The sequence below is a fragment of the Nelumbo lutea genome, chromosome 2 (assembly GCF_056320005.1).
Source record: "Nelumbo lutea isolate HS-2025 chromosome 2, American lotus-T2T, whole genome shotgun sequence".
NCBI lineage: Eukaryota > Viridiplantae > Streptophyta > Magnoliopsida > Proteales > Nelumbonaceae > Nelumbo > Nelumbo lutea.
The window spans coordinates 10,486,682-10,512,500 of record NC_142685.1 but is presented as its reverse complement, the minus strand read 5'-3'; the positions used below and the strand labels follow the sequence as shown (position 1 = coordinate 10,512,500).

Here is a 25,819-nt window from a genome sequence, read left to right as displayed (position 1 = left end):
GCTGAAAAGCTAAAATCTTTAATTCGAATGGTTACCTTTGAATACCATTTTTGATATTTAACTTCTTCAATAGAGTATATAAACTCTTTGTCTTCTCCTATGAATTCTGCAGGTTCTACTTCTGACGTCTTCTTAGACTGATCTGTCAAATACTTGTAAGATTCTAGTTGTTCAACTCTAGACTTTAGTTTCTTGACATCCTTCTTAAGATCACTGACTTCTTGCTTGAGATCTATTAGAGTGGGAGGTCTCGAATTTCTAGCCTGGGCTTTCTTCATAATTCATCGTATGGGATTATATTTTCTGTCGCAAACAATCTTTTAGATGTTGGTTTTTTATCTTTTCCTTTATTTTGCATTGCTACAAGCAAATGCTTTTTCCTTGTTTCTTCACCAGAAATTTCTTCTAGGATTTCTAGAAGGTGTCTTTCATCTAATGAAAGCATATTAACACATTTTGATTCTTCTTCTATACTTGTTTCATTTTTACAAGTGCAGACTATGTCATTACAGTGGGTTTCTGAAGAGGTGGAAGATTCTCTTTCTGAAGTTTCCTCTTCTTCTCTTTCAAATTCTTCTAATTCATTAATTTTCTTTGAGTTTTTAAAACACTTTTTTGCATAGTGTCCTTTTTTCCACATTTAAAGCATGTAGGGGTTTTGTATTCTTTCTTCCTTTTAGAATACTTTGATGTCTATGTTCCCTTTTCATATTTTTTCTTGTAGAACTTTTGTTTTTTCTTACTCCGTATTGGTCTTGAGCTAGTTGGTTCGGGAGCTACTCCAAACTGATAATAGAAATCTCCTTACTCGTTTTTAGAGTCAGATTTTTCTTTCTTGATTTGCCTTTTTAGGCGTAAATCATTACATAGGTCTAAGCCTACTTGTTTTACCACTTGTACTAAATACCCAAATGTATAATGGGGGTACAACAGTCTACCACCACCTAGATGCCTAAGGTAATTCCTAACTTTTTCTGCAAACAATGGAGGGAGACCTGAAATGAATTGTTCCTTCCAATAATCTTGTCTAGAGGTGGTTAACCTATGAACTTTGGTATACCATCTAAAATCAGATAGTGTCTTACATTTAAGATTAATAAGCTGTTCGCTTATTCTCTCTGTCATATCATCAGAGTTTCCTATAAACTGACTCAATATATTTAGGACTAAAGTGGTTACTGCATCCTGAATGGGTTGGCCTTGACTTAAGACCATTTCACCATCTTCATCTCTTTTTACAGAATTAAGCATGCAATCCCTCTCTTCCTGAGTTAGGTAATTCTGCCACCATCTTTTAAGTTGTCTGATAAAAGACTCATCGTGGCTATTACTTTTTCTTCATTTCCAGCTAGTTTACTGGCACTAGCATATATAGTCATATGATGAACCATCTCATGAATCTGGTATTCAGATTTTCCATCTAGATTCCACCATAAAAGGTATTTCCATCATAGCTAATTTGGGGCTTCATTGGTTCTTCAAACAACAAATCTACTGGTGTATGCCTAGGATAGTAGGGCTTTTCACTTTTGTATGAGAGCTTATTTAACTCTATTAAGGGATTTTCTTGCAATTCATTCTTTGAGTCTAATTCAATTTCATATCCTGCACTCAATAAGTGTACAAAGTGTGAATCAGACACTCAATAAGTGTACTGGTGATGGTGTCAAGTATTTGTGGCATGTGGTGGGAGGGAGGGAGGGATTGTGGCATGTGGTGGTGTCAAGTATTTTTGGCTGCTCAGTAAATGGTTGGGATGTTGGGATATCTTGTCGAGCTACCCTCACAACACCTTGGAAGGCTATACATGTCATTCTCCCTCGCTTCCTCAGGTTTATCAGGTATGATGCTTGTTCTGGTGATTTTATTCGGTTCTAGGAGGATGTTTGGGCTGGTAATCAACCCTTCAAAGATCGGTTCCCTTCGCTTTACTCTCTTTCCCTTCAGAAAAATGAGCCAATTGCACAGTTTCTTCCAAACCCGTTTAATCCCTTGTCTTTAAACTGGGACTTTGGATTTTGTAGGGGATTAAGGGATGGTGAGTTGACTTGTGTCACTTTGTGCTTTGCATCTTCATTTTTCTTAATGTAAAAGATTTTTATTAAAAACAAAAAAAAATGAGATTTTTCTTCCTTTTCTTCCTCATTCCCCCCTCCTCTCAAGGAGGCTTTACACCTCATGTTCAGGAGGCTTACACCTCTTACGTTCTGAACTATGCCTCACGCCTCTAGGTTGTGGAGCACCTCGTGTCACGCCTCCGTGTTTTAAAACATTGGTTAGTAGCTTATACGTTGTTCCACCTTTGTATTAATGAACAAATTTTGAAAAGTTATATAAGCATTGTATGCTTCTATTTTTTTCATTTTTATCTTGAAACTCATCAGTTTCTTTTGAGGTTGCAATATATTTATTAGCTTTAATTTCTTTTGTGTTCCCAAGGTGCAAACTTAATTTATTAACAGAAAGGCTATTATGGTTTTCTGTGAATACTTTTATTGCAGATATCATCCCATTTCTTTGAATATAGCTGGCACCTGTGGCAGAGGGATGTGCAGACCATTTTGAATGGTTTTTCTGCATTAGCCCAGAGCTTTACCTTAAATGCTTCAATGGAACATCAAGAGGATCTGTATCTAACTTGTGAGAGATGGTTGTTGTGTTCGAAGATAATAAGGCAACTTATTGTATCGGGATTTCCAAGTGATGCAAAATCCATTCAGGTAATTTTTTTCCTGAAAGGAAGGATCTTACACAGTTTCCAGTTTTTCCTTTCTGTTGTCTCACTTTGGTCCCTCATCAGTTCATTAAGTTGTTTTCTGACACCTTTTTTTTCTATTATATTATTTAGGAGGTCCAGCCAGTTAAAGAAGTCTGTCCAGTGATTTTGAATGCTGTTCAATCATTTCTCCCATACTGTAAGATTTACTCTCTTTTGGAATGTCGAAAGTAATATTTTATTTTACATGTGGCTGATCCCATATAGATCAGACAAGGTTGATGATGATAATTTTTCAGCAACATCAATCATAGAATTTTATTAATGCAATGGAAAAAGTTGTCTAATCACCAGAGTTGTGTGGCTTTGGTGACAGATGAAGACTTTTGATGCGGGGGTGGTTGAAATCAGTGTATTGTTCTGTTCTAGTAAACGGGGTAGCTAAAGATTTCTTTGAAGCTACAAGAGGCTTAAGACAGGCGACCCTCTTTCCCCCTTTTTGTTCACCCTAATGGCGGATGCTTTTAGTCGTCTAACCACCAGAGTAGACAATTGTGGTCTAATTAGGGTCTTACAATACTGCTATTTTTTTCTATCTTCTAGTAATTTTATTATCTAAAATTCTAAATTATGACATCTTGGGTTGATCCACTTGATCAGGATGACTGAATTGCTAACCCACCACCTGGAGGACGAAATGGTTCTGTTTCCAGGGCAATTTTAAAATCATTGGTGGAAGGAGGCTCAAAAATGAAAGTGGGTGGCTAAAAAACAACAACAAGGGCTCTTGGAAATATAGATATATCATGATTAGAAGTGCAACAATTGTCTATGGAACCCCAAACAGCCTTGGGCTAAGTGATCGACCAATGGTACACAGCTGCTATGGCTAGATAAGGAGTGAATAGTTATAAAACTCAGTTGTATTGGGGGTTTGTTTACCAAGATAGCTGACTGGTGTATAAGCTACAAGAATGTTCTCTGTGCAGGGAGAAGGGTCTACCCTACAAGAAGGGATGGTTGGCACAATCTCATTTTATTGTATATGGTTCTTTCATTTACATTAATAAAATTTCTGATTATTGTTGATAAGAAATCCTATTAGAACTAGAAAGGAAATTTCAGAATTGCCACAATTAAGAGTCATTATGCACTAAGAGTTTCTGTCAGACTAAGTCTTTCAATCAAAAGTTGTAGTGCTATTCATATAGCTGCCTCATAACATTTTCCTTTCAAGTCTCATTGGTATGTGCTGAACATGTAATACACTAGATGCACCTCTCCGCTTCACTCACCCTTTTCTAATTCTACTGACAACGTTTTGTTCTATTTCTTCCCTATGGATTATTAATTCAAAGTATGAAAGTTTTAATTTAAGGTATCTATTGATCACCAATCTTAATTGCACATTTATTGTTACTATTTGTTTTTACTAAAATTGCATTCATATTTTGTCTTATTCTGACTTATCTTGAAACTTTTTTTTTACCTTAAAGCATTACTTTATTATCCACAAATTAACCCAAAACCAATCCCAAAAGCGCCTTTACAATCATCCACAAATTCTGAAAGAATCATAATCCAATCCAAAATTCTTTTCCAAAATGATTGAGACAAGACAGTTGTGACATTTGTGGTTTTAAAAAATTCTTCTATTTCTCTCTTTCCATAACTCCTGACAGATTGCAAATATAAGACAACTTCTTGCTATCTTCACCTTCTTGCTTCCATTTAGGGCTGACCAAAGTGCCAAAATCTCTTTCAGTGACATTGGAAACAATACCTTCATTTTGAATAGAGAGAAAAAATAACCCCTAATGATCTTCGCATAATGAAAACCAAAACATAGATGAAGAACACCCTCTTCCTCCACTAGACAAAAGTAACATCTTCCTGTCAACTGGACACCCCTGCTTTTGATATGATCTTGGGTAAGAATGCTGTACAAAGCAACTAGCCATGCAAAAGGCTTCAACCCTTGGAGGAAAAGGGTTGCCCACTTGCCCTAAACACCCTTTATGTCTGTCTTTTCAATCTGATTTCTTGCTAATGCTTTGTAAAATGATTTTACAGAAAATACACCATTGCTACTCTCCTTCCACTACCTTGCATCAGCCCTCTCCATGTGCAACTCTGCTGTCTACAACTTAGGTATCAGATTAACACACTCCATTTCCCGATCAAGAAGCGGTCTCCTGAACTTGGGACACCAAACCACAGAACCCTGGATGACTTCATAGCATTGTGAAATTGGAATCTTTTTCCTGCTCAACCTATATAGCCTTGGACATAAAACATATAGTTTTCCAATTCCCAACCAATCATCCTCCTAAAACTTAATGCTTGCCCCGTTTCCAACATTAAAAGAAATATAACTCAGGAAAGTTGAATGGAAATTCATGATTCCCTTCCACACAGAAATACAGAATCCATATGATGGTTTCACTTCGCTTGTATCTCAACCAAAGTTCAACACACCATATTTACAAGCAATCACTCTCCTCCTTGAGAATCCTTTTCACACTCAAACCTTCACAACCACTTCCCAACAGCATTTTATTAAATAATCTAATCCTTCTAATCCCCAATCCCCTATCTTTACAACCACACCATACTTACAAGCAATCTAAACTTCTTGAGATCTCCATTGATATTACTCCTTAATGTATATCCTTAATGATATTTTTTTTGATCAATAACAGAAACTTTATTAAGATTTATGAAGCTTTAGGTACAAAAAGGGGGAGATAAAGAGTCTTATCTCCCCATCAGAAAATTACAAGGAAAGAAGATTAAAAATTAGCCAAAAAATAGCCTCCCTATTCACCCCTTGCTTGGCCAACCCATCTGCAAAAGAATTAGCAGTCCTTTTCACCCAGCTGTATTGTATATCAATGCCTCTACATAGCCATAAGAATTTTTTCTTTTCATTATTGTAACTTCACAAGCCACTGTCCTCTTTCTTCAACCAGCTAATCACCACCTTTGAATCACCTTCCAAAATCAGCCGACTGATATTTAGTTCCCTTGCTCTTTGAACCCCTTCCAAAGCTGCAAGGATCTCAGCCCTAATAGAGTCTCCTTCTCCAATAGAGCCTGAGAACAGAGCAATAACAATCCCTTCCTCATTCCTGAAAACTCCCCCAATCCCAGAGGGCTCTGGATTCCTTATGCTACTACCATCAAAATTCACTTTTATAAATCCGGAGGGAGGGGACCACAAGGGACTAAGAGTCCTCTTACACAGAGTAGAGGTTGCTATCTCTTTCCAGTTTCTTAACAGGTCAGCAATAGGGAAGTCTGAGAACAGTTCCATAGTTTTTAGCCAGTGGGCAGCCTTTAAAAGTATTAGGTCTAATAGTTCTTTCAGGGATCTTTCCTTTTCTTTCGAGAGTTTCTTTCCTCCCATAGTGACCAACACATGGCTGCCCTAATACTCCTCCACATCATCTTCCCTCACTTCTTAGGCCATCTGAAAAACGAAGGGGAGAACAAACCTTGGACACTCTCAGGAGGGTTCCAAGTATGCCTACTTGAAGTCCCTTTCCTTCCCAAAACCACCAGATGATTTCTGACATTATCATATGTGTTTTCTAAACCAATATATACCAGGTGAAGATATCTCCCTTGTTATCTAAATTTCTCTATTAATGGCTTGTTAAATTTCTTATTTCCACCACTCTCTTTTTAGACCACCTTTTTTTGATCAGTAACTGAAATAGTTTTGTTAAATTAAGGGAGAGATAAACTCTCTTAGCTCTTCCTTAATTAGAAACATGATTACAACAAAGCCCAAAATTGTTGGTTTCTTTCCACCTCTTGTTTAGCTAAAGAATCAGCAAAGGAGTGAGCATCTCTTTTTACCCATCATAGAATAACCTCCATATCGAGGCAATGTTTTCTATGGATAGACCAAAAGCTCCGGGGCCTGATGGATTTACAATAGCATTTTATCAAGATTGTTGGGATGTATTGGAAGAGGATTTGTTGTCAGTATTTGATGAGCTTTATAAGAGGGGAGTAATTAATCCAGAGTTGAATTCCACTTTTATTGCTTTGATCCCTAAAAAGGAAGGTGCTGTGCAGCTGTATATCCTAGGGACTTTAGACCAATCAGCCTGGTGAATGGTTTGTATAAGATTATAGCTAAAGTGCTGTCTCTTAGGATCAAGAAAGTCCTCCCTACAATTATTCCACCAAATCAAGGAGCTTTTGTCACAAGAAGACAGATAGCTGGTCACATCTTAATAGCCAATGAATGTGTGGACTTCAAAAAGTTGGGAAAAACAGGAGTGGTTTGCAAACTTGAGTTAGAGAAAACTTATGCCTTGGTGGATTGGTCCTTTTTGCTTGATGTGTTGGTGAGCTTTGGGTTTGGAGATAGATGATGCAATTGGGAAGTAGGTTGTGTTAGAACTTGTCATTATTCTGTTTTGGTTAATGGGACAGTTGCTGATTTTTTTTGGTGTTGAGGGCTATAAGACATGGAGACTCTCTCTCTTCATTCTTGTTTACCATGGTAGAAGATGTACTGGGAAGGCTAATCTCTAGAGCAGATTCCAAGTATCTTGTAAGAGGATGGAGAGTGGGAAGGAAAGAAGTATCATTTACTCATTTGCAATTCATGGATGATATGATACTATCTTGTGAAGGTGGGGACTTGAGTTGTATTAGGAACGTGAAGCTTACTGTACAACTGTTTGAGCCATTGTCTAATTTGAAGGTGAATTTTGAGAAAAGTTGTATAGTTGGAATCAATATTGAGGTGGTAGTAGAGTGCGCAGGTATCTCGGGTTGTGCGATGTTCAAATGGCCTCTGAATTATCTAGGAATGCCCAAGGAGATAATCCAAAGAAAGGCGATTTTTGGAATTCAATTGTAGAAAGATGTGAAATGAGACTTGCTTCTTGGAAGAGGAATTATCTATCTTTTGGAGGGAGATCTACACTTGTGAAATCAACAATAGCCAACTTGCCTATCTACTTTTTGCTAGTGTTTAGAATTCTGGAGGGGGGATAGTATGAGAGATTTTCTTTGGGAACCAGGAGAGGAGAAAAAAAGACCATAGGTTGAGATGGGATGTTGGAATTCTGGCTAGGACTACAAGAGCTTCACCATGGAAAGCCATCCAAGCTATTTGCCTCTTTTTCTGCCTTAGATCAGGTATGATTTGCATTCCAGTGACCTTATTAAATTCTGGGAACAAGTCTGGGTTGGGGAATCCTCTTTGGAGGACTAGTTTCCTTCTTTGTTTGCCTTGTCTAATTTGAAGAATGAGAGTATCTCCATCTTTCTAGTGCCTTCAAACATGGTTTTAGGATTTGGTTGGAATATGCGATTGAGAAGGGTTATCGGGGATATAGAGTTAAATATCACATTGTCGCTTTTGGGTATTCTTGATAGGGTTTGCTTGGATCCTACAAAACCTGATGGTAGGGTTTGGACTCTCTCAACCTCTGGGTTGTTCACTTGTGCCTCTTTTTGGGTCATCTTGATAGGGTTTGCTTGGATCCTACAAAATCTGATAGTAGGGTTTGGACTCTCTCAACCTCTGGATTGTTCACTTGTACCTCTTTTTTGAAAGACTTAACTCAACCAAATGATAACCTGGGTTGTCTTTTCCTATTAAGGAAATTTGGTGTAATCCTATTCCACCCGAGGTTAGTGATTTAAAAGGCGCACTTGAGGTGTGCCTAGGCACACAAGCGAGGTGCATTTTAGGGTAGGTGCCTCGCTCAGGTCCTAGGCGCAGCCCTATTTGGTAATGTTGTTCATTCATTCATCCTAATAAAATATCTTCTTAAAAAGCAATTAAAACTATAAAATCATTATTATTTGTGTGAGAACTAAGAATTTAAGACCTAACGTGGACTTGTTTGGGCTTGCCTTGAGGAGCGTGGCACAAAGGTGTCTTGAAGAATTAGGAATGTAATATGTTTTACACCACATCAGCTACTTGAAGTAATGTAATTGAGAAAAAAATAGATTGTGGTTTTATATGCTTGAAAATGTTTTATATATTTGATTTTATTTTTAAATTCTCATTTGAAAATGCTTTACATGTTATATTTATGTATTTTAATTTTAGATAATAGTTTTTTAAAACATTTATTTTAAAATTTAAGTTTATATTTTTATTAATATTATGTTTAATGATTTTTTTGCATATTTTTATTTTTTAGTTTTATTTTTTAATTTTTGCGCCTTTCTTAGAAAGGCATGCACCTAACCTTGCGCCTTGCGCTTTTAAAACACTGCCCAAGGTTGGGGTTTTTGTTGGGAAGCATTCCTGTAAAGAATCAACATTTGGGAATGACCATTTTCTTTGTTTGGGTGTAGGTGGACTCCCCTATTGGAGAATTGAATTAGCTAAGAAAGGGGTGAATAGGAATGCTTTGTTTTGGGCTCACGTATAACTTTGTTATTTGTTTATTTCGGTGGGAGAGTTAAGTGAGCTTATCTCCCCCCTTCCTTTTGTACTTAATTTCTATTATTTTATTTAAAGTTAATTATTATTGATAAAAAAAGCCTCCATATCTTTTAGCAGCCTTCCAATTTTCCTTCTCTCATAAATGTAACCCCACCAACCATCCTCCTCTTCCTTTGCAACCAGTTTATAACCAACTTTGTATCCCCTTCAATCACCAATTTATGGATAAGCAATTTCTTAGCCTTTCAAACACCTTCCGAAACAGCCATCATTTTCAGTCCTCAACGAGTCACCCACAGCAATTGGACCAGAGAATAGAGCAATAATTCTTACTTCATTGTCCCTAAACACTCCTCCAATACCTGATGGTCCTTGATTCTCTTCACTATTACCATCAAAGTTTAACTTAATGAAACCATTGTAAGGTGGGGACCAATATGGTTTGATAACAACTTTAAAGGGAGATGAATAAGCTACTTGAAACCACTGCTTTATCAAGTCATCAACAGGAAAATCCTCAAAGAGTTTCAAGGACTTCACCCAGTGGACCACTCTAATGGTATGGATTTCAATTAGGTTACCCTTGTTCATCTCATTCTTTGAAAAGGTTCTTCGATTCCTCTCTTCCCAAGTTGTCTAGCATACAACCACCCTTGTTCACCTCCAAAGAATTCTTCCCCTCTTCTTTGGCTAGCTAATAAAAGTAGAGGCAAACATGTTTTGTACATTTGGTGGGGGGTTCCACCTACCCCCAGACAGAGAGAAACCTTTCCCAATTTGAAAAAGTGATGGAACAGGAGATCAATAAGTGATAGCAAGTTTTACCCTTGGTCTTGTAGAGCGAAAACCGGTGGGGGGATAAGCACCAAATAGATCTTTTTCTTTGAAGTAAATAACATGTATTAATTCTTTCTATAAACACTTCCTTGCTAAAACCTCCTATCCTAGGTGGAAAAGGTTTCCTCCAAACCTCCTTAACAGGAAAAGATACTCCAAAACTGTCACCAGGTTGCATAGTTTTCAAGGCACCAAGGTGACCCTAGGTGACAAGGGAGCGCTTAGTTGCCTAGTAGCTTAGGCGTCCGCCTAGGTGTCACCTAGTCGCTTAGGTGCCCGCCCAGTCGCTTAGGCGCCCACCTAGGCCTTGCTTAGTGTATTAAATATAAGTTTGCTTTTCCTGGTGTTTCAATGGTTGTTTCTCAAAAATAATCCTTCTCTTTCTAATGTTTCAAGGCTATTGTCTTAAGAAATATCATTGCCTAGGAAAAGAAGGGGCTAAACCTTTGTTTTTGTCATAGAAAAACGAAGAAAAAAATCAGAAAAATAAGGAAAAGGAAAGCTGAAGCACCTCTTTTTGTCTTAGAAAAGTAAATGCAAAAACCCTCAAAAAAGATGAAGGAGAAGGGAAAAAGCCCCTGTTCTTGTCTAAAAAAAGAATGCAAGACAAAAAATTGAAAATGATGATGGGGCGGAGCCCCTGTTCTTGTCTTAGGAAAAAGATAGGAAAAAAAAGCATCAAATGAAGGAGGAGGGGAGTAAACCCTGTTTTTGTTCCAGAAATGGAAGGAAAAGAATAAAAAAATTAAAAAGCAGAGAGGGTTATTTCCTATCTTAGAAAAAAAAGGTGCTGACGGTAGGAAGTCAACAATCAATGGAGGAACATATTTGCAAGCAATTGGTATTCCTTGTTTACAAGAAGTCATCGCCTCACCGGTTCTGGTTCCTCTAGGTCTTCGCTATTTGAGTCTTTGAAGTCTTCAAAGTCTTCGAATTGCTCTGTTTCATTTGAAACCTAACAATACAATAATCTAACAAATACACATTGGTTTATGAAGTGAGAAGAAAGAATGTTATGGTGTATCGCCGTTTATTTTAATATTATGAGCTCATAGTATAAAAATATAAAAATATTGTAAATTGATGTAAAGGGTAATACAAAAACTAGTTGGCATTTCGGCGAGACGAGTAATAAAAAGTGCTTAGTTGCCTTGACAACTATGCCAGGTTGTATTAAGGACCTAAAGAAAGTTGCACATTGGAAGGAACTAGAGGAAGAAAGAGTCCAAATTTGCCTATCCCTTACACATTACTTATTTTAGACTCATGGAGACCTCTTCTAAGACCTAGGTCCCAGTCAAACCTAGACCTAGAGTTACAAGTAACCAAGAAAGAAAAAATGGGCTCTCTCTGTTACGATCGGAAAGTGCACAGAGAAATGGGAATTATTCCTTTAGTATGAATTAACTAGCCAAACATGTTCCCAAAATTTGACAAGATTTCCAAAACATGGGTTATACCGATAAATAGCAAGAAAGTAGATAGGATAGCATGAATGGATTTCCATGGGAAAGCTCTTGTAGGCCATAGTCTGAACTCCAGTGTCCCAATCTTCAGCTGCAAGCCCATGAATGCTAATGATCACCTTTGCCCATAGTGTCTCTATCATTTGGCAATCTCCACAACCATTTATTCAACAGAGCAATATTCCTTTGCTGAATATTCCCAATACCTAGGTGGCCCCACTTCTTATGCCTATAGACCACCTCCCAACTTACTCTATGATCCTTATTTTCCTCCCCTGGATCCCATAAAAAATCCCAAATAACTTTTCTAATCTTCTACTAAATCTTTGTGGAATTTGGAACACTAACATGAAGTAAACAGGCAAATAGGCTACTGTAGACTTAATCAATGTGATCCTTCTTCCGGAAGAAAAATAACTATTTTCGAGGAAGCCAATTTCTTTGTGAACCTTTCAACCACTGGGTTTTAGAAGTTGCTACCTCTTGGATTATCCCCCAAGGGTAAACCCAAGTAAGTCATAAGCCATTGAGAAACCACACAACCCAAAATTTCTGCTCCCTCAGTTATCTCCCTCTCTTCCATATTCAAACTCACAATACAACTTTATCAATTAGACTACCTTTTGATACTTCAAGGACCTTTGTAGCCACATTTTTTTAAACAATATATGATTAATTTCGTTTCCTTTCCAAAAAAAAAAAAAAAAATCTAAAGCCACCAACTTATGTTGTGTGGCTAGACATTCACTTAGGATGACTTTGTAATCCTTACTAGTTAGCAGGGGTTAAATGATATGATATGCCCATCTCGAGCATAGTTTTCAAGGCGCCAAGGTGAGGCTAGGCGACCATGGGGCCCCCAGGTGCCTAGGCGCAATGAAATCAGAAAGTAGGAAGCTTACATGTTTCTACCTCTCATGAGCTAGTTACTTGGTTTAATACATTAACCTACAAACCTCTAAACTAAATTTTCTGCTTATGATTCTTGCAGTCATGCTTAAAGTATTCAACAGAGAATATTAGAAATAGAAATTCGGACTTAAAAGAACTGAAGAGGGCGTAGCCCCTGTGTTTGACCTAGAAAAGAAAAAGAACTTAAGGAGAAAACAGGGAGGCGGAGGCCCTGTTCTAGACCAAAAAATGAAAAATCGCGAGGGGCTCCGCTGCTGTTTTAGACCAAGAAACTGGAGAAGCACAAAAAAAAAAAGAAGAAAATGAGAAGAAGGGGACAGAGCCCCTGTTTCAGACCACCAATGAAGAGGGAAAAAATGATGAAAAAAACTCGGAGAAATGAAGAAGAAAAGGGGGTGGAACCCCTGTTCCAGATCACCTTTGAGGAGTAAAAAAGTGCAGGTAAATGAATAAGAACAAAAGGGTGAAAAGTTTGCAGGAAAATGAAGAAGAAAAGAAGGGGGCGGAACCCCTGTTTTATTCCAAAAGAAATCATGCAAAAGATGTAGGGAAAAAACAGAAAAAAAAGAAGAGGAAAAAGCCAACAAAATGGAAGAAAAAAAAGGTTGAAAGCGAAGAGGGTAAGAAGAAGAATAAGTGGTCCAAGGCGGACTGAAAACTGATGATGATTCATTTGATGTACCTGGCATATTCGAAGTGGTTTAGATTTCTTTTTGGTTATGCAGCATTGCGGCAACGGATTGGAGTTGGACTGTGTGAAGCAAACCTGACCGGGTTGCTCTCCCTCTTCTATTCAGTTCTGAAAATAAAACCCTAAAAAGAAAAAAAAGGTTTGCTAGTATTCTTCTAATAAAAAGAGTGATAATGTGTGATAGGTCCCTATTATAATAACAAAAACAAACCAATATAAATTATTTGCGGTAAAAAAAAGTAAAAAACAATATAAAAAATATTAAATGATCAATGTATTAAGGGCTGTATTAATGTGTCTTGCAGTTGCATCTAGGCGCCCGCCTTGGAGTTAAGCACCCACCTAGTCGCCTAGGCATGCTCCTTATACAAATTTACATGGCGATCGGGTGAGGTGAAGTTTGAAAACCACCTAGGCGCCTAGGCGCCGCCTTGACAACTATGGTCTCGAGCATATCATATTCATATCCATATTGGTGAACCCCGAAACACATGGATACATCGATACACAAACATTTTAAAACTTTTAATACCTTGGGACAATCAAAGGCATCCTTCTAATCATTATAAAAAAAGTAAAAAAAAAACAGAGTATTGGTGATATCAATACGTGCCGGTACCCATCTTTGGGTATCGGGTGTATCGATATTTTGATCCTTTCTTGTTAGCAGTTTTGTTTGTGAAAAAATAGTCAATTTGGCTTTTATTGGATTCATTTTGCTGTCTATATCTAGTTTGCATTGTGGTATCTATGCTGATTGATAGTCTTATGTTGTGAATCTTGTAAAGCTCCTGAAGGATGCCTTTCAGTTGGTCAATTTCTGTTGCAGTGGCATATCTTTATTGACTGAAAAAAATCTTAGAATTGTATCTTTGTTAGCTGCATGTAATGATTCAGTAACTCATTTTGACCAATATGAGGTGTCTATTCATTGAAACCAATTTGAATTGCTATTCTTTGTCTTGATACTGCAGATTCGTCTTTCCAAGAGAAACATCATAAATTTTGGGAGTTTACAAGGAAGGCATGCACTAAATTGATGAAGATTTTAGTGACAATACAAGGAAGGCATCCTTATTCCTTTGGAGATAAGTGTGTTCTTCCACTTGTGATGGACTTCTGTTTGAACCAGATTACAAATCCTGAGCCATCAATAGTATCGTTTGAACAATTCATGATTGAATGTATGATCATGATGAAGTCTATAATTGAGTGTAAAGAATACAAACCAAGCCTTACTGGTCGTGTCGTTAATGAAAATGGTATTACATTAGAGCAGATGAGGAAAAACATTTCTAGTGGAGTTGGTGAGATCCTTGCTTCTCTTTTGCCCAAAGATCGTGTAATACTGCTGTGTAACATATTGATAAGAAGGTAAGTGAAATTTCATCCTTTATCTTGGCTTCTTTATTTTGACCCTGGATTCATGTCTATCCCTATTTTGTTATGTACTTATTCTGGTCAGTCTTGGATCTCAAAGCATGTATAGTCTTTTGGCATTTCGTATAGAGTCTTATTTTGGGAGACACGTGTATATTTTTTACCATTTAGTATACACTTCATTTTGATACCCTTTTCCTTTTCTGTTTATTAAAGCTCTTTTATTTACTATTTGGAAAAAAATTATCCCAGTAACTTATCAAAAAAGCTCCCTTATCCTATCTTTTTATACTCTTTTCGTTTTCTGTTTATTAAAGTTCTTTTATTTACTATTCAGAAAAAAAAACTTATCCCAGTAACTGGTCAAAAAATTTCCTGGTCATACTGTTTTGGAGTATTTGGATTTGTTGTAGTTTTTTTCCTACCTATTATGGAGGCATTAAGGTTGTGATTGGAGTTGCTTTATGATTCAAATGCTGTTAAAGAGTACTTAACTGAAGCTGTGTAAATTAATGGGCTATGAGTGTTCATTGATTACTTTATGTAAAAGAGGCTTCTATACATAAATGTTTGAGCAGAAACATGAGAAATTTAGTGGTAGAAGGGGGATTCTTGGAGTATTGTTGAATGGCTAGAGGACATCAAGGAACATGGCAGTATAGGCATCCAGCGAGAGTAATCAAACAACTCTAAGGGGAAATTGTTGTTTTGGTAAATTGGATACCTAGATCTGCAAATTGATTACCTGATTCACTCACTAAGAAAGGAAAATTTGTTTTTGGGGGCTAACAATGGGAAGAAAGGAACAATCATATCTTCTGAGGATTAACTAAGTTGAAGGAAGAATTGATTGAAAGCATTACCATCAAATTAGCACATCGGGAGGAAGTTGTGGGTGCTGATAATTTTGTGATTAATGAGATTCATCAGTTGGATAGGTCCTTTCCTAGTTGCTAAAGTTTTCCTCAACGAGATGCAAATGGCCAAGAAGCTAGGTCTCTTCTTGGGAGGAGATGATTTTGCCAAGTCTGCTTTTTAGAGTTTAGCAAGATAAAGTTGTTCAATTTTTAGAGGTTGATGTGATCAATCGACAATTATCTGTCCATTGGGGACAATTTTAGTAAGTGAAAGCGGAAGTCCAGGCTTTGTTTAGTGGTAGTCTAGTGGAATCTGGATTGGCATGTTGTGGGGGCTGTAATCATTCATGGAGAGTGGGAGACGAGAGAGAGAGAGAGAGAGAGAGAGAGAGAGAGAGAGAGAGAGGGAGAGAGAAAGATCCTACTGGCTGCTGCCAGTTCTCTATTTTTATTAACTTAATAAAATAATAGAAATTACAAGTGTGCCTCCGGCGGCGCACCCTAGAACCAAACTAATAAGAAAAAAAAAACAAGTAACTAACTGATAGTATCTTAAGAAGTCAGCCTACTAACAACAACTATAAAGTAACAATTAAATAAGCCTTACAACACTCCCCCTCAAGTTGGGCTGAATATGTCTATCATGCCCAACTTGTCACATAACTCATTGTGCCCGAGTATGGAAGCCCCTTTGTGAGGACATCAGCAAATTGTTCCTTGGAGTTGACATAAGGGATGTAAATTTCCCTTTTTTCCAATTTTTCTCTTATGAAGTGTTTGTCCACCTCAATGTGCTTGGTCCTCTCATGTAAGACATGGTTGTTGGCGATGTTTATTGCAGCCTTGTTGTCATAGTAAAGAGACATAGGACTATAAATAACAACTCCAAGCTCCCCTAGAAGATTCTTTAGCCAAAGGACTTCAGCCACCCCATGTGCCATAGCTCTATATTCAGCTTCAGCGCTCAACCTTGCTACCACACTTTGTTTCTTGCTCTTCCAGGTCACTAGATTTCCTCCCACAAATGTGCAATACCCACTTGTGGACTTTTTGTCATCCACAACTCTTGCCCAATCAGCATCTGTAAAGACTTCCACCTTTAGGTGATTGTGTTTACTGAATAGTAGACCTGTTCCGGGATATTTCTTCAGGTATCTAAGAACTCTCTTCGCTTCCTCCATGTGTGGTTTCTTAGGAGAGTGCATGAACTGGCTTAGGACCCCAACGGAATAGGCAATGTCTGGACGGGTCATAGACAAATAAATCAGTTTTCTCACTAACATTTGGAACTGTTTCACATCTTTCAGAGGTTCACCAACACAATCACCTAACTTGTGGTCAACATCCATGGGAGTATCTGCCGGCCTTGCACTTAATTTGCCTGTATCTTGTAATAGATCAATGGTGTATTTCCTTTGAGAGATAAAGATACCCTTTTTTGAGCGGGCAACTTCAATCCTAAGGAAATACTTCAGGGGACCTAGATCTTTCACTTCAAATTTAGATGCAAGGAATTGATTCAATTTTTGTATCTCTGAGCTCTAGCTTCCTGTAATGATGATATCATCCACATACACTATCAATATAGCAACCTGTTCCTGACATCTCTTCACAAAAAGTGTATGATCAAACTGACACTGTTTGAAGCCCATCTATTGAACCGCCATGTGAAACTTACTGAACCAAGCTCTGGGAGACTGTTTTAAGCCATAAAGAGACTTTTGCAGCTTGCACACCTTATTTTCACTTCCCTTGGCACAGAATCCAGGGGGTTGAACCATGTATACTTCCTCCTCTAAGTCACCATTCAAAAAAGCATTCTTTATGTCCAGTTGATGCAATTCCCAGTCAAGATTAACAGCTAAGGACAGGAGAACCCTAATTGAGTTCATCTTAGCTACTGGAGCAAAGGTCTCATCATAGTCAACCCCGTATACTTGTGTGTACCCTTTGGCTACTAATCTTTCTTTGTACCTTTCAACTGTTCCGTCTGCCTTGTGCTTAACCGTGAACACCCATTTACACCCCATGGGGTCTTTCTTCTTTGGAAGATCCACCAATTCCCAAGTTTGATTTTTGTGAAGAGCATTGACCTCCTCCTTCATGGCATCTGTCCATTCAGGGCATTTTAAGGCTTCTGCAACATTTCTGGGAATAGGGATGCAATCAACTGCAGATGGGAAGGCTTGGTATGAGGGGGAAATGTGATCATAGGAGACAAAAGTGGGTAATGGGGTGTTTGGTAGTGCATGACCCGAATCCCTTTCGTTGAGCAATAGGAATGTCAATGTCATCCACAGTGGGAGTAGGGGTATCAATAGGTGCAACAGGGATTGGACCTCTTGGGAGTTTAATGGTGTTGGTTGCTCAGTGTTTGGCTGCTCCACATCTCTATCACATCGCTGATCTCTACGGCGTGTACGTTGGAAGATACTGAAGGGAGTATGGTTCGGAATAGAAGGAAGATATACCTGAACCTGCTTCTCCTCTTCCATACTACTACTCTCCCCCTGAGGAGAAGCAGGGAAGAATGGCTCAGACTCAAAGAAGGACACATCCATAGACACATAAAACTTATGACTAACAGGATCAAAGCACCGATACCCTTTTTGAGAGGAGAGATACCCCAGAAGGACACAAGAAATGGACTGAGGGTCTAACTTACCTTGAGATGGAGACAAATCATGGATAAAGGCACGACAACCGAAGACTCTCATTGGAATGGAAAATAAAGGAGACTGAGAGTACAATAACTGATGAGGGGCCATGTAGTTCAGCACTTTGGAAGGCATGCGATTGATGACATAAGCAACTGCAAGTATAGCATCCACCCAAAACCTTTTTGGAACATTCATATATGGCATCATCCCATGAGCTACCTCGAGGAGGTGTCTATTTTTTCTTTCTGCAACACCATTTTGTTGTGGTGTTCTGGCGCATGAGCTCCTATGAATGGATCCGTGGGAGACAAAGAACTCATTGAGCTCCCCATGGAAGTATTCTTTTGCATTGTCAGATTGGAAGATCTGTATTTTAACATGGAACTGCGTAAATACCATCCTCTAGAAGTCTTCGACAATCTTTGGAACTTCGTCTCTACTACGCATAGGAATTACCCATGTATAGCGAGAGTAATCATCGATCAATGTGATAAAGTACTTATATCCGCCCTCAGGGATTACAATGGTAGGCCCCCATACATCAGAATACACAACATGAAAAGGAACATTTGATCTTTTATTACTTGAGTGTAAAGTTGTCCTACATTGTTTGCTCAACTGACACGTTTGACACTTAACATGACTTAAATAAAACCGGAAACAAAGACTTCATTATTTTGAAAGAAACATGACCCAAACGACTATGCCACAAAAAAATTTGACTCTTATTTGACTGACTATGTGACTCTGAGGATGACACCAAGAAACCAGCTTTGTTGTTGAGAACGTAGAGACCATCCACTAGGCTCCCTCTACCAATCGTCCTCCTAGAAGTTAGGTCCTAAAAAACACATGAGTCAACAAAAAAGGTTACACTACGGTTTAAAGAGCTTGTAATGCTACTAATTGAAAGCAAATTTATAGGAAGTTGAGGGACATGCAATACACAACTCAGGTTAAGGCCATGGGGAAGAGATATTGATCCTTGGCTTGCAATGGAGGAAAAAGAACCATCTGCAAGTCTCACTCTATCCCTTCCTGACAAAAGGCTATAAGTCTGAAACAAGTTCGTCTTACCGGTCATGTGGTTGGAGGCTCCTGAGTCAATGATCCAAGGGGAATCCGTGGGAGTGACATGGAATGCAGAAGCCGTATTACTTGAAGTAGATGCGAATGAAGTAGAGGGAGTACCAGTGATTGAGCTGTCCATTTGTCGCAAAGCCCTACCATAAGATTCCAGGTGCTCTCTGAAGGAATTCATTATATCTTCCTTGAGGTCAAACTTATTAGGGTGGTCCCGGGTACCACCGGCAACCTGAGTATCTTGGGTTGCCACATGTGCTGCATTCTGTGTTGTGTTCATCTTCTTCTGACCTTGACTTTTACCCTGTTCTTGATTCTTCACTACCCACATGGGTTTCCCGTGGATGTCCCAACAAGTGTCACGTGTATGCCGTGAACGCCGATAGTGGGTACAGAACAACTTATCTTTATCATCAGTCTTCTTAGTGTCACTTTTCTTCCCCGTGGAGTTATTATTCATTGCAGCTAAGCAACTTGTTGCTCCCCCTCAGCTATAACCATCACACTCTGCCTGCTTTCTTCCGATTGAACAAGGGAGTATACCTCGTGAACCGTCGGCAACTCTTTGCTTCCTAGGATCTGAACCTTCAACGGTTCATATGCAGGGTTCAGTCCCAACACTAAGGCAAACACACATTGCTGAGAGACCAACTTCCTGTAGGCCTTAGCATCATCATCATGTTTCCACTCTATAGCCTGATAATGATCCAATTCTTTCCATATGGAGGTAAGGGCTGAATAATATGAAGACAAACTATGGTTTCCCTGTTTATAGGTTGAAGATTCAGCTTGTAATTGGTAAACCTTGGCATAATGCCTTTGCTCAGAATAGGTAGTTTTGGCCTGTTCTTATATCTCACTAGCGGTGTCTGCCCACATAAAGTTCTTCTTCACATCAGGTTCCATGGCTGCGAGGAGCCAAGACATCACCATACTGTTTTCTTGGTCCCACCTATCGTGTTCAGCTGTCTCACCCTTGGGTTCTTTCACCCTTCCATTAATGTTACCAGCTTTACTCCTTGCTGTTACATAGAGTTTTACACTTTTAGCCCACTCCAGGTAGTTCAGACATTTTAAAGGGGTAATTGGCATGAGAAAAATCATGTTTTTCTTCTCCCATACCAGCTGCGCTGCGGGTTGGTGTAACCCCGATGAGGTTGATTCATAATTCGCCATACGATACTGTTGAAAAACAATCCAAACACCACACAACTACACAGTAGCCACAAACAGAATACCAACCCTCAAGGAATTTACTTCTAGGATGTGAGGAAGAGAACAAGACACTGCTGAAATCAACTCTGAGATGGTTCAGTCATTAAACCAACCCGGTAATCAGTTCAACACAACCAAGGTAGACATTACTATCAGTCCGACTGCAGCTCATACAGTCTAACATTCCAACATCCAAACAAGTATATATAACCAAGGAATAAGCCCTTCATACCATTGGCCAAAGAGACAAAAACAAGAACACACCTGTCCAGCACCTGTACGAAGGTGCCAACCTGAAATCGACTTCACAGCATCGAACAGAGAGTCTCTATCAGCATCGCCCTTCTCCGACTAGGGTTTTCTTGGTATTACGACCAAGAAAAAACATAGGAAGTGCCGCCAGAAATCTGCTAGGGTTTCCGCCAATAGCCTACTAGGGTTTCTCTGTCTTCCACGTCCAAGAATTTAAAGAAGGAAACCTTGCTCAAAACAGGAGGGATTGTAGGTCTTTTACAGCCCAGAAAACCTGCTCTGATACCATGTAATCATTCATGGAGAGTGGGAGACGAGAGAGAGAGAAAGAGAAGATAAGGGAGATACGATTAAGAAGGGGAAAAAGATCCTACTGGCTGCCGCCAGTTCTCTATTTATATTAACTTAATAAAAGAATAAAAATTACAAGTATACCCCTGGCGGCACACCCTAGAACCAAACTAATAAGAAAAAAAAAGTAACTAACTGACAGTATCTTAAGAAGTCAGCCTACTAACAGCAACTATAAAGTAACAATTAAATAAGCCTTACAACAGGGGCAAAGGAATTGAGAGAGTGCTTTCTAAACTTGAAAAGAAATTTTCTAAGAGTGGAAAGGATCAATCCGAGAGCACCATAGGAAAGGTAAGAGGAGAAGTTTAAGTTGGGGCTGCTTTAGGTGGTTATGTTTGTCAACAGTTTTCTGACAAGTTGGCAATATTGATGCTTTAACGTCTTTTGGCTTTGTTGGGTGGGGTTTTAGGCTGGTTGGTATTTATCTTCCATGGCTTGGCTTTGATGTGTGTTTCTTGCAGTTTATCTAGCTTTTTCTTTTCCTTTCTTTTCTGTAGGGGGGGGGGGCATACAGTGGCTTCATAAAGGGGTGTTTTTGTATGGTTGGTTCCTTTTGATGCTGCTCCCCATGGAGTGTTTTTCTTTCTTTTTCTTGCCTTTGAGCCTAGTCCCTGGGGTGAATGTTTTAAAAGTGCACTTGTGCCTGAGGTGCATGCCTTTTTGAAGCAAGGCATGAATTTTTGACAAATTAAAAAAAAATAATAATGATACATAAGAATGCATACCTGAACATGGTGGGATGGCTGGAAAGCAACATGCAAGGAAGTGGCATCAGACAAGGTTGATAAATGGTTCTTCATGGTTTTCAGAGTTGATAAATGGTGAAGCGAGAGGCTATACTTAAAGGCTTGTAGGGGTCTCAGACAAGGTTGCCCGCTTTCCCCCTTTCTATTCACTTTAGTAATGGGCATCTTTAACTATCTCTTTGATAAGGTTATTCTCCTTAACTTGGTGAAAGGACTTGAAGTGGGAAGGGACAAGATTCACATTTCACACTTACAGTTTGCTGATTACATAATTTTGTTCTTTGATGCCTCCATAACCAACATCACAAAGACTAAAAGGATAATTGAATGTTTCGAGCTTATCACTGGTTTGAGGGTTAACTTTTGCAAAAGTAATATAGTAGCTCTTAACTCTGTGGAAGTGGAACTTTTAGAAAGCTTCAAATCTTTGTTGAGGTGTAAAGAAGAGAGTCTTCCTATTTCCTATCTAGGGATGCCTCTTGGAGGGAATCCAAAATCTCTCAACTTCTGGAGACTAGTGGTGGAGAAATGTGTGAAGAAACTATCATCTTGGAAAAAGTGTTCTCTCTCAAAAGGGGGAAGGCTTACTCTCTTGAAGGCCTCCTTGGCAAATTTTCCAGTCTACTTCCTTTCAGTCTTCCAGATTCCAACCAAAGTTATAAATCAGATTGAGAAGCTTCAAAGGAACTTTCTTTGGGAAGGAGGTGGGGAAAAGAGAAGCCACTTAGTCAGTTGGAAACAAGTATGCAAGCCTAAAGAGGAAGGTGGTTTGGGAATTGGGCACTTAAAGAGAAAAATTCTTCTCTCTTAGGTAAATGGCTGTGGAGGTTCCCTGAAGAATTCAATGCTCTTTGGATGGCTGTCATCTCAAGAAAATATGGATCAAATGTAAATGGGTGGGATAGCAATCTCCATTTGATCAGGATAAAGTCCACAAATCCTTGAGAAGGTATCGTCTCCACCCATACTTCTTTCTTTCCTTTTATAAGATATAAAGTGGGAAATGGTTCTAAAATAAAATTCTGGAAAGGCCTTTGGTGGGGGGAAACTACCCTTGCGGCCTCTTTCCCTATACTTTTTAACCTTACCCTTGGCCAAGAAGCCACTTTTTCTTCCTGCCTTCCAGACCAAACTGTTGAGAACACCCTAAACTTTCGACTTAGAAGACCCATAAGGGATTCAGAGATTTTTGAATTAATAGACTTTATTCAGACCCTTAAAGAAGCTTACATCCCCCCCTCCTATTCTGACAACCGAATCTGGACCCTGCACCCTATTGGCAAATTCTCTTCTAAATCTATGTTAAAGGTTTTGATTGCTGATGAACAACATTCCTCCTTTCCTTTTAAAGAAGATCTGGTGTAGCCACATCCCTTCAAGAGTTTGTTTCTTTGCCTGGGAAGCTTGTCCCCAGAAATTAATTACTTGTGATCTCTTGCAGAAAATGTTTTTGGGAAGACTGTCCATCTCTCCTCATGTTTGCATTTTTATGCTTTAGTTAAGGTGAATCAGCAGATCACATTTTTCTTCATTGCAAGTTCTCCCAAAAGATTTGGTTCCATTTCTTGAAAATGGCAGGTTACAGCTGGGTTATACCAGAACAAGTTATGGACTTTCTGCATCAATGGCAAGGAACAGGTTTAAGTAAACCAGGTAAAGTTTATTGGCAATCAGTGCTACATGCAGTGTTGCGAGGAGTTTGGGATGAAAGAAACAAACGCCTCTTTGACAACAAATTCAGGCCCCTGGAGGAGTTAATTCAGACATTACTTACCTTCACAACCTTTGGACGGTGAACTCAGATCTGTTCAAAGGACTCTCAGTCAATGATCTCAGTAGAGATGCTTACCCCTTTCTGTTTCTCCCTAACCTCCACCAAACATCCTTGAGACATCCCGACCCCATCCGTGAAGGAGTGATGACCCTATACTTCGATGGAAGTGCCTTAGGTAACCCTGGCTTAGCTGGTATTGGAGGCACAGTATGGGATGAAAGGTACAACATTTGTTGGACTTTCAGCGGTCCAATTGGTTTGGCTGATTCCACAAAGGCTGAAGTGATGGCTGCTCTCACAGGAATCAGAATAATAAAAAAATTGGGAATCCAGAATTTAATCGTTGCAGGTGATTCAGCAAATACTATGAAATGGTTAAGAGACAAAGAGGGAGGATGTTGGAGATTGAGTCACTATTTGGAAGAGGCTAGGGACTCTTTGGACTGTTTAAATGTAAAATTAGTTTGGATTCCTAGGGAACACAATCATACAGCAGATGGCTTAGCCAAATGTGGTGTGTATTTGGAGCATTTGTATAGCGACAAGCTTCCTCTGTAATTTGTAGGGGTTCTTCCCCTGCTTTGTACATCTTCTCATGTACCTCTTCTTCCTTTAGTGAATCCTGGTTAAATTTTCTCAAAAAAAAAAAAAAAAAACAGAAGTGGCAACACAGACATTCTTTGAGGGAGGCAAGAAATCTAGAAAAGGAACTGGCTGTTGACTTCAAATGGGTGCATAGATCAGCAAAGAGATATGCCGATCCCTTAGCAAAGCATGGGATTAATTGGGATGAACTATTCTATAGAACAACCATCTAAATGGTTTTTCTAAAAAGTACTTACAAGTTACCTTTCAATAAAATGCAAACCTGAATTTCAAAAGAAATTAAATGTTTTAAAAGGCCTATTACCTTGAATTAAACTACATAAGCATAACATATAAAACATATTCAAAGTGAATGTGGAAATGAAAGCAAACATACATGGATCATGCCAAAGTGCATCAAGCACTCAACAATTTAAGCTTGTAAAACTTTGTTATTTGAGATCCTATTTGGAAGAACTAAGGCTTTAGGTATTTGAAAGGTTCTTTTCTGTTTGTTTTAAAAGTTAGCAGACCATTACTGGTGTACAAATAGCAATCAAATGTAATTTAGAACTTGATTAACCATTTTAAAGGTGCAAAACACATAAGAATCTGCAAAAACTGACAAAAAAGAAAAGACATTTAAAAAAGGTGTGTGCCTGGGCTGAGAAGCAAGGCACACTCCTGAAAGGGACAGTGCCTAGGTGTGCACCTTTCAAAACACTGCATTTACTTGTATACAGGATTCATGTAGACAATCCTATATGGTTGGGACGAGGCTTAGATGATGATGTTGATCTATATATTTCTTCTGGTTAATAGTTTAGATAATTAGATTGTAGATTTTATATATCATTATTCTTTTGTGAAGGTTCACTGTGAAAGTGACTTTTTCTTGTTTACACAGACTCCTTTAGTTATAGGAAGCAGTTTTCTCCATTTACATATCTCTAAGGCAAGTTGTATTTTGGTGCTTCCATAACAGGTATTTTGTTTTCACAGCAAGTGATCTGGAGGAATGGTACCACAGTCCTGAGTCTTTTCATCATGAGCAGGATATGGTTCAGTGGACAGAAAAACTAAGGCCCTGTGCAGAGGCTTTATACATTGTTTTGTTTGAAAACAATAGTCAAGTAAACATATCCACTTCTTCCATCCATTTTTTAGTCAGTATTATTGTCATATTGTCAATGTATTTCTACCTAAATCCTACAATATAGTTTGGTACTGAGATGCTTTCTTATATCATCTTAATTGCTCTTTTCAGCTGCTAGGTCCTGTGGTTGTTTCCATTCTTCAGGAGGCAATGAATGGTTGTCCAGCTTCTGCAACTGAAATCAGTCCGGCAATGCTTCTTAAGGATGCTGCTTATGGAGCTACTGGGCATGTATATTATGAACTTTCAAATTATCTGAATTTTAAGGACTGGTGAGTTCTTTTCATGCATTGGCGTGTATCTTTTAGTTGCTGTTTTGATTCTTTCACAGTGTTCCATATATTTCTAATCTTCATTGTTAAAACTTATAACAGCATTTTAAAAATTTGGAATACTGTTCTTCTGTAACTGCTCATTGTTGTTTGTGCATGGTGGAAATTATAAAATAGTGTTAGTTTTGATGTGATAATAACAAACTTCATTCATTCTATTCTACAATGTTGGAGTATTCAGATTGTTATGTCTACGGGGAGTGGGAAATTGGGGATACTTTAAGGATAAAACCAAATCCCAGAACACCTATGCCTAAAGAAGAAGTACCTATACAAGGAAACTAACAATAGAAGCCTTGCTTGAAGAAATCAGAAAAACTCCAAAACCCTCCCTTGGACAATGCACCACCAACACCCAATCTTTAAGATTCCT

At 38.6% G+C, this 25,819-nt stretch overlaps 1 protein-coding gene across 3 annotated transcripts in view; it reads left to right on the top strand.

The window, feature by feature from the left end:
- The window catches only part of LOC148868506 (ARM repeat superfamily protein), a 96,827-nt gene that overhangs the window by 27,399 nt on the left and 43,609 nt on the right, over positions 1-25,819 (top strand). For all 3 annotated transcript variants that reach the window (XM_088969289.1, XM_088969288.1, XM_088969290.1), the window contains 5 exons: positions 2,502-2,720; positions 2,849-2,915; positions 14,027-14,426; positions 24,944-25,091; positions 25,226-25,386. In XM_088969289.1, the coding sequence (XP_088825415.1) occupies positions 2,502-2,720; positions 2,849-2,915; positions 14,027-14,426; positions 24,944-25,091; positions 25,226-25,386 (995 nt within the window). The remainder of the gene's footprint in view (positions 1-2,501; positions 2,721-2,848; positions 2,916-14,026; positions 14,427-24,943; positions 25,092-25,225; positions 25,387-25,819) is intronic.